This window comes from Crocuta crocuta, unplaced genomic scaffold (assembly GCF_008692635.1).
Source record: "Crocuta crocuta isolate KB4526 unplaced genomic scaffold, BGI_CrCroc_1.0 scaffold193, whole genome shotgun sequence".
In the NCBI taxonomy this organism is placed as follows: Eukaryota; Metazoa; Chordata; class Mammalia; order Carnivora; family Hyaenidae; genus Crocuta; species Crocuta crocuta.
The window spans coordinates 3,224,855-3,233,411 of record NW_027529624.1 but is presented as its reverse complement, the minus strand read 5'-3'; the positions used below and the strand labels follow the sequence as shown (position 1 = coordinate 3,233,411).

The 8,557-nt window shown below is 48.8% G+C and overlaps 2 protein-coding genes across 3 annotated transcripts in view; one reads left to right on the top strand and one right to left on the bottom strand.

The window, feature by feature from the left end:
• Positions 1-1,602, bottom strand: part of TIMP3 (TIMP metallopeptidase inhibitor 3) — a 55,394-nt gene extending 53,792 nt beyond the window's left edge. The window contains exon 1 of the mRNA XM_077762024.1: positions 1,171-1,602. Within this exon, the coding sequence (XP_077618150.1) occupies positions 1,171-1,291 (121 nt within the window). The 5' untranslated portion in view covers positions 1,292-1,602. The remainder of the gene's footprint in view (positions 1-1,170) is intronic.
• SYN3 (synapsin III) overlaps positions 1-8,557 on the top strand; it is a 416,215-nt gene that overhangs the window by 176,440 nt on the left and 231,218 nt on the right. The window lies entirely within an intron of this gene.

The following is an 8,557-nucleotide window of genomic DNA, read 5'->3' as shown; positions in this document are numbered from 1 at the left end:
AGGCCCTGAGCCAGGACCCAGTGGAAAATTTTCCTTCTTCTTTATGACTTAAAACACACATGCTCCATTCTTCACCTCTGAATCGACATAGGCAGAGGGCAGCTAGACTGTGCCCCACCCCATCCCAGCTCAAGTACACACACACACACACACACACACACACACACACACACACACACACACACACAGCAGGGGCCACTGGACTTGCATGCTTTATGAGCTGGAGAGATGTTTTCCAGCTGCTACTCCACCTCTGGCCATCGAAACACTAGTGTCCCGAAACACTCCCAAACAAGTTCTCCCAGGACTTGAAAGGCCCTGGATAAAAACTGGTTCTACTTCTTACTGAGTCCCTAACCAAGACACTAAGTCCAGTTTGGAATTGTCACCATGATGTGACCCTTGGCATCTTTGTTCTTTTGGTGACAAATCTGTTTTCCACTGCTCATTCTCCCCCGCCCCACACACAGTCAAGGGGGGAAAAAGTAGCCTTCCTGTGAATTCTCACAGCTATCTGATAAGTGATCCCTCACACACGCCACCTCCTGCTTGCTATCAACACTCCCAAATACAGTTCCTCCGGGGAAGGGCCAACCCCACAGCTTTCTTCTCATTTTCCCCCTTAAATCCACTCAAACTTGGCAGTCCGAGGAGCTCAGTTAGCAGTTGCCTGGGAAGTGGGAGGCTGCGTTGGGTCTCAATGAAAGAAGTGAACTTCATAGGTGCAGGAGAAAATGCAAACTCAGAAAACTTCGAGATTCTCCTGCAACTTTGTGCACATGGCTGGCAACTTTTTTTGAAACTATTGAACATCCCAGTACTTTAGCAGGTTGGCATTCCAAGTTTTAAGAATCCTCTCCCACCCTTCTCCCCCAGCCCTTCGTCTCATGATAGTGAAAAGGGAAATTTCCCAGATGTCAGAAGGACCGACAGGAGACCGAAGGCTGTAACGGGTTCACTCAGGCGCCGTGGGTGTTCCTGCAGGGCATCTGCCCCTTCGGCCGTGCCAGATCCTTCGGCCGAAGAAACTGGGTTTCGCCACCCCACCCCAAGATCAGGCAGAGAACAGGAGCGGGGCTCGCCATGCCACCCGGAGCTGCGCCCCAGTCCGGGCTTCAGCGCGAGAGCGGGCACCGCAGGGGCTCTGGCGGGGACACCCGGAGCGCTTACCGATGTCAGAGTTGCAGAAGGCGTCCTGGGGGTGGCTGGGCGAGCATGTGCACGCCTCGGCGCCCCAGTCCCCCAGGCTCCAGCTGCCCAGGAGCACGACTAGCCCGAGCCAGGGAGTCATCGTCGCTGCCGCTGCTGAGGCTGCTGCTCGCCTCTCCAAAGTTGAAGCGCGCGCCGCTGGAGGGGCCGCTGCAGCCGGAGCTCGCCTGCCCGGCCGTGCGGGGCAACTTTGGCCTCGGGCGCGCTGCCCTCGGAGTGCCCAGCCGGACGGGATGGGGTGCAGCGAGGCTGCCTCGGAGCTGGCGCACGACTCTGCGGGCCGGCGGTCTCTCCGGGCGAAGGAGCAGGAGCTGGGGCGGAGCAGGAGGAGCAGAAGGAGGAGAAGCCGTCTGAGCGCCCGCCCGCTGCCGGCTCTGCGCCGCTGCCGCGCGGCCGAGTGATATATAGCGCGGGTCCCCGGGGCACCCCCTCTCGGGCACTCGGGGCCCGCCCCCACCGACCAATGGCAGAGCCGCATTACCTCATCGGCCCTCCGAAAGGGCGGGGCCGGGGGCGCGGGCCGACGGGGCGGGGCCGCCCCGGACCGTTCAGATCCTTATACGGAATAATGCGGCTGTGGGCACAGGAGTGGGTGAACCAGAAAGCACTCGGGACCTACGCTTCGCGGAGGGGCCTCCGGAGGGGCACTCACGTGTCCCATCTCGCCGGTACCCTGACCGCACATCCACCCTCTGCGCACTTCTGACCCAAACCACAAGTGACTGCCACCAACCTGTCCTCGGGTCAGAGGCGGTCCTGGCCTTGGGGACCCTGACTGTGCCTGGTGGAAAGGCTAAGGAAAAAGGCCAAATTCTCCATCTTCTCTGGAGAGAGCAGGGTCAGAGGGGAAAGTGCCTGCTGACGACCCTCACCCCCCACCCCCAACTTTCCTGGATGTGAGGAAGCCATCTGCCCTTTGGAGCTGGCTATAATGACTGTTATTTCCCCAGGCTCACCCAGAGTAAACTGTGAAGGCATTCAACAGACACTGTTCTGGATGTTGGAATGAGCAAAACAAATTCCTTGCTTCCATGAAAGTTGCAGGCAATGCATCAATGAATTTATGAATACAGTGGGTAACGTTCTATGGTGATAGTACCATGAAGAAACAAAATTTACTAATGGTTTAGAAATCACTGGAGAGGGCATTGGCTTGTATGTGCTGGTAAGAGAAGGTCTCTCTGAGGAGATGACATTCTAGCTGAGATGTGAGCAAGGAGAAAGGAGCAGGAGGCACTCCAGTGGAAGTCTGGGAAGAGAGAACCCCATTCAGGGAAAAGAGCAAGTGCAAAGGCCCTGAATTTATTTGAGAAACAGTGAGTAGAAAGGGCAGGAGGAAATGGTAACCCCAGCAAGACCAGACAAGTCTCCATCCTTCAGAAAGGAATGTGGGGGTGAATTGATCCCACCCTGCAGTAACACCAGATTCTGAAGAACTATCCAGGGTCCTAGACTAGTAGCTGTAATGGATAATTGCCGATACCTGATACTATAACTATCCTTATTATTGAGTAACATCTTGATTCTGCCTTATATTTTCCATGCCGCACCTTATCATATCTCACAAAATTTCTTTTAGATAGGAAAAACACAAAGTATTATTCACACCTTCCAGATGAGGAAACTGGCACAGAAAGGTGACATGACTTGGCAACCAGCCAGGAACTGAGCCAGGAACTGAGTTTGTTCATTTGCACCAGAAGAAAGGCTTTATTTCCCTGGACTTCAGCGGTAATTAGCTGTCACCCTGCAGATGCCTTTTGCAGATGGAGTCTTCTGTCTTTCTCTCTGTGTGTCCTCTCTCCCTTTCTCTCCTAACTCATTCTGTTTAGAAAGACACTTGAATGTTTTGGCTATAGAAATGCTGAAAATTTGGAACAAAATAAGGACTGGGAATACTCCTCAGAAATGCAAGTTCAACTTCTTTCTCAGAAACTCGATTACACCTCAGAGAAGTGATATTGGGATGGCAGAAGCAGAAAATTTCATTGAAAATGGTGTTTCCAAGAACATTTTTTTTTAAATGTTTTTTTTTTTTAATTTATTTCTAGGAGAGAGAGAGAGGCAGCGTGAACAGGGGAGGGTCAGAGAGAGAGGGAGTCACAGACTGAAACAGGCTCCAGGCTCTGAGCTGGCAGTCAGCACAGAGCCCGACGCGGGGCCCGAACCCACGAACCGCGAGATCATGACCCAAGCGAAAGTCGGACGCTTAACCGACTAAGCCACCCAGGCGCCCCTCCAAGAACATTTTTTAAACTCCTTCATCCCCTCCCACTTAAGAATTATAGCTATAAAGAAGGAATCGAGTTTTCTACATTTTTCTGCCTTATCCCCTCCCCAACTTTTAAGCCCTTTCCCACCTTAACTCTAGCTGTAGCCTGGCCCAGATAGATCTTTCCCTCTTTCAATGTTTACCTCAGCATTTGGCTCACGGTTTAATGGAATATAATTGTATCATTTCCCCCCAAGCACACCAAAATACTTTGAGACATGAGATATTTGGCCACACTGCTTTTTAGCCCTCTGAAACACAATAGGGTCCCAGGAGACTTGGGTGTGGGTATGGCCAGCAGCCCACTGAGTCTGGAGCAACGGACACTCCAGAGGCCACTCCAAGGATCCCAGTTGAATGAGGGCATACTTGGTGGGATTTGAGAGTTTTACTTAACCTTGCCTGATGCCAGTCATGTGGAAGGTTTTATAAGCCTTTCTAGAACACGTCTACTTTGGATAAGCATCTTATGTGATAAAGGCCCTCTCTTCTCTTTTTTCTTGTCACTTTACAGTTTTGTCCAAAATGCCAATATTTTCTCCAAGGGAAGGCTTCCCTTGAACATGAGTATCAGGCAAGTAACTTTTGTTGAACTTCAAGCAGTAGGTTCCTTATAGGAAGCAACTGAAGCATTCAATTATGGCAGCTACTTAATTATGTAAGCACGGGAATAATCTGATTGTTTTTCCAGCTGAAAGGTAATGAAATTGCCTTTTGGTTATTTCCTCTTGCTCCCTATCCTAAGCTGGTTCACACAACCTCTTTGGGATTCAGCTTCCCTTTCAGTTGGGGGAATATCTAATATCCCCAATATCTAACTCAAGGCAACTCCCCTCTGCCCACCCATGAGAATTCAGCTCTGTCCTCACCCTGAGGAAGAGGTGCCTTACTTACCCCGCCAGCAAGCAGACCTCACAGGAATCAATCTGGATGTCATGGTGTCCATAGACCTAATAATATGTAAGAATTACTTTTTCAAAACTATTTTATAAGCTAGTTGGAGTGGACCTGATGCTAGTGGTTAAGAATGATCATACCAGCTCACCCAATTTCTCTTGATAGCTAAAAACAATGATAGATTTGTAAACCTTGGAGAAACTTCAGAAGTCTCAAAATCTCTCTGGCCTATCCTCAAACTTACTGAGCTTACCTGATATCTCCTTTCCTGGAACTTGTCTAGGGAAGGTGAGTCCACGTCCACCCCCTTCATGTCAAGTTACAGAATGCTGGAATCTTTGAGAAGCCTCTCACAGACATTCAGACATCCTATAAAAGGACCCAAGAGACTATCCATCCTAATTTTATAGGTGGGGAAGGTAAGGTTCAGACAGGGAAAAAAGCTACCCAACCTCTCATGGTCAGCTGGTGGCCCAGCCAGGATTGGGTTGCAGCTGCCTGATTCCTTACCTGGCTCTCTCCCACACACTCATGGGCCTCAGTTCCCCCAAGCCACAGCGCATGACTTAATGCTTACACCCTAGTCATCAAAACTCCAGCCACTCACGGTCCTGAGTCTGCATTTCAGATTGGTAGATAAGTTTCTTTCAGAGTCTCAGAGATTCTTTGCACGGTGTATAACATGTGGAGAATTCCATCTGCCACCCGCACTGGCTAAATGGTTCTCTATTATGATAATAATCATCTCTGAGTCCATCAGAATGCATACTGCTCTGTTCCCTCCAGAGGTTTATGTCTTGCGTGTTTATTTTTCCCTTTTCTAAATTACTAATTAGAAATAATGTTTTTCAATATTAATTTCAAAATAGTATTTTGAATTAATTAATTTCAAAATAGTATTTTTGAAGACATTCCAAACATATTACTGCAAAGAAATGCATGAAACTTTATTTCTGGGAGACAAAAAGAGGCTGGGGTAGGGAAAAAAAAAAAAAGCAAAAGACCTGAGATTGATTCCAAATGTTGCTACAGAAGAACAGTTGTGTGTTTGGAGAAGTCATCTCACCTGTCCAGACCTCAATTTCTGTGTTTATTGGATGAAAGCTATAACTTAATGGTCTCCAAGATCCCCCTTGGCTCAAAAAGTCTAAGATCCCTTGGGAAACTTACAAGGACAAGGAAAGGAAGATAGATCTTGCCATTTAAACAGGTTTAAGACAAATCGAATGTGCCCAGGACTGAAGCACATCCATCAATCTCTTAATCAACACTTACTGAGTTCCTATTCTGTTCTCTCCTTCAAGACTCAGGCTGAAAACAAAGATCACGATGGTGAAGTCATAGGAGAGACTGAAGCTCTTGTTTCTGATAGGGCCCCATTTAAATTACTTGTTTATCTGTGTGTTGACCTCTTAGATGTTAAGCATGAAATGGTCAGGAAATAAGTCTTATTGTATCTATACCTTATTTTCAAAATTACTGTTTGTTGAAATGTCACCTCCTCCAGAAAGCCTTCTGTAATCCTCTCCCTCCAGTCTTCATCAATCACCCACCATGTATCCCCACAGCACTCCATGCTCCTTTCTTTCACACCACTCAGCTGACTACAGTGTAATTGTTTACCCATCTGTTTCCCTTCCAGGATAGAGGAAGCCCCTTGAAGACACTGTTAGTAACAAAGAAGTCAGCAAGTATTGGTTGAATGAGTTGAAATGCTTGGCCCCACCAACCCCTTCCCACTATTCAGATAGGCTCCTTGGAGCTCCTTGGATAGGAGCTCCTTGGATAGGCTCCTTGGAGAGCTCACAAAGCCCTTCCCTCTGGCCAGTGCCAGGGGGCGCTGTAAGCCAGAGAACACACATTCCCTACACCCACAGTCTGCCAGTCTTGCTGAGAAGGCGGGAGAGGCAGTTCCACACGAGTCACCCACTTTGAGTGGGTGAAGCTAACCCCTCCCGTCTGCTATGGCCACAGCGCTGTCAGTCAGCATCCCGTCTGGGTCCACAGCTGCCTGGGTCCTCCACCCCCGAGCTGGCCACAACCCAAGGGAGATGTGCTCTCAGGAAGCTACATACTTGTGAATCATGGGCTTGGAGAGATCAGGGAGATCTCGGAACACAGCAGACAATGCCACAATCCCACTCTTTCAGGGCAAAGCTAGCCTCTGGAAATGAAACCTGGAGAAGGTGCTGACAAGACATGTGTCGATTCTGTTGCCTCATAGAGAAACACCTCTTTTCTTCCCTTCCCTTTCCCCTCTAGACCCTGGCCACAGTGCCTTCCCCCAAACCCACAGACCTCATCTGAAAGTCATTACATTCAAAATAGCCTTTTCCAAGCAACAGACAGCCCTGGTCCACCCATCACCATGAGCCCTGGCCAGACCCTCAGTGGGGTTGCTGCCCAGCACTGGGAATTATGAACCTGAGATGGTAAGCACTTCTGGTTCTCTGTGTCTGGCACCGGCAGGGAGTAAACACCTCTCCTCATTTCCATCTGGAGCCGATTTCATGGCAGTAAAATTGCAGAGCACCTCTTACCCCAGCTCCCCACTAGTCTGCCATGGAGTGAAGACTCCCTCAGTAAGAGTCTCTGGCTACATTCACCTGAATCCTGGGCTTTTCACATTTCTTTCCACCCCCAGTTACTCCCAGGGATTTTAAAGCCAGAAAACACATGTGTGCTGTGGACACATTTTGTGCCCCGTGTTTTCTGGTGATGAGAGCTGGGAAACAGAGTTAATATTCTAGCTCTTGCTTTTAAAAATTATTTTTTATTTTTTGTTTTTTTGAAACAACTATGTGCTCACTCAGTCAATTATTTTTGTGAAAGGTAATACTAAGTGGAGGGAGACCTTCTCCTCCTCGACCCTGCCTTAATGTCTTCCTTATGCCAGTGGAGTTCATGTGTTTTTCCTTTAAAAATGAGTAGCCCCTTTGTGGTTTCTTTGAAGGTTGCATGTGCAGCTTCACAGAGAGACGCATGTGAGTGTCTCTGCCGGGCGCTCTCGTGGCTTGGGAGGGGATGGAGTAGATGTATGGACGGCTAGAGATTCTGTTTCTGGAAACGCACTTGAGCTCTCCTCCCCAGACTCTGCTGGAACTGAAAATGACCCATCCTGTGTGACGGGGACGATCCAAAGAGCATTTGACGCCATTGACCACATCCTTCTTCAAACTTGGCTGCTGAGACTCCAGTCCCTCTGGGTTTTCGATTTCCACCTCTCCAACTGTACCTTCTCAGTCTTCTTGGCAGACCCTTTGGACTCTTCTTGTCACTAAAATGCAGGTGTTTCCCAATTTTCTGCCCCTGGCTGCCTTCCCTTCCCTTATAGCCACCACACTCTCCCTGGCTAATTCTCTCCCCTGGTTCTAGCTATGGCTCTGCTGTGTGCATAGGAGTGGGAACCCAAGCTGCAATATCCCTCTGAGTTCCAGTCTATATACAGCTTCTCCCTTGGATAATTTCACCTGGAGGCCCCATCACCTCCTCAGACTCCACTGTTTTTCCCCTGCTGTAGTGTTACCCATCCCTGCCAAGGGCACCACCTTTCACCAAGTCTTGTATATTCTCACTCCACGTGTCTCTTCTTCCCCTCTCTTTCTCCCCATGCCCACCATTTCAGCCTTGGATCAGGCCCATGGAGATTCTTTCCTGACAGCTTCAATAGTCACATAATTGGTCACCCTCTTTAGAGTCTAGAAGTCAAATGCAACTTATGCCTTACTGCTCATGTGAGGTTTTTCTAATATAAATCTGAAATCATGATGTCCTTTGCTTAAAATGGTTATTTGTCTCCATAGCTTAAACTCCAAAGAAAGGCATACAAGGCCCTCTGCTTTGATCTGGCTCTTCCCAGGGCCCCAGAGTGGAGAGCCATTCCTGTAGAACCCAATGTGATTGCAACAGCAGACCTTGCTAGCTTCTCTCTCCAAACCTATACCCTCATTCCCATCTTCCAACCCAACATGAAGTTCCAGCTATCAGCTTCCTGCCTCTGAGGCTTATTCACACTATACTCTGCCTGGAATCCACCTCCCACCAATGTTTTCCTCCATCCTTCTCCATCGCTTCTGTAAGGATTCTCTTAATCTTTCAGGATTCAGCTAGAGTCACCACCTTATGGATATTTTCCTGAGTCTCTCTTCCTCAACAGAATTGATCACCTCTCCTTGGCCC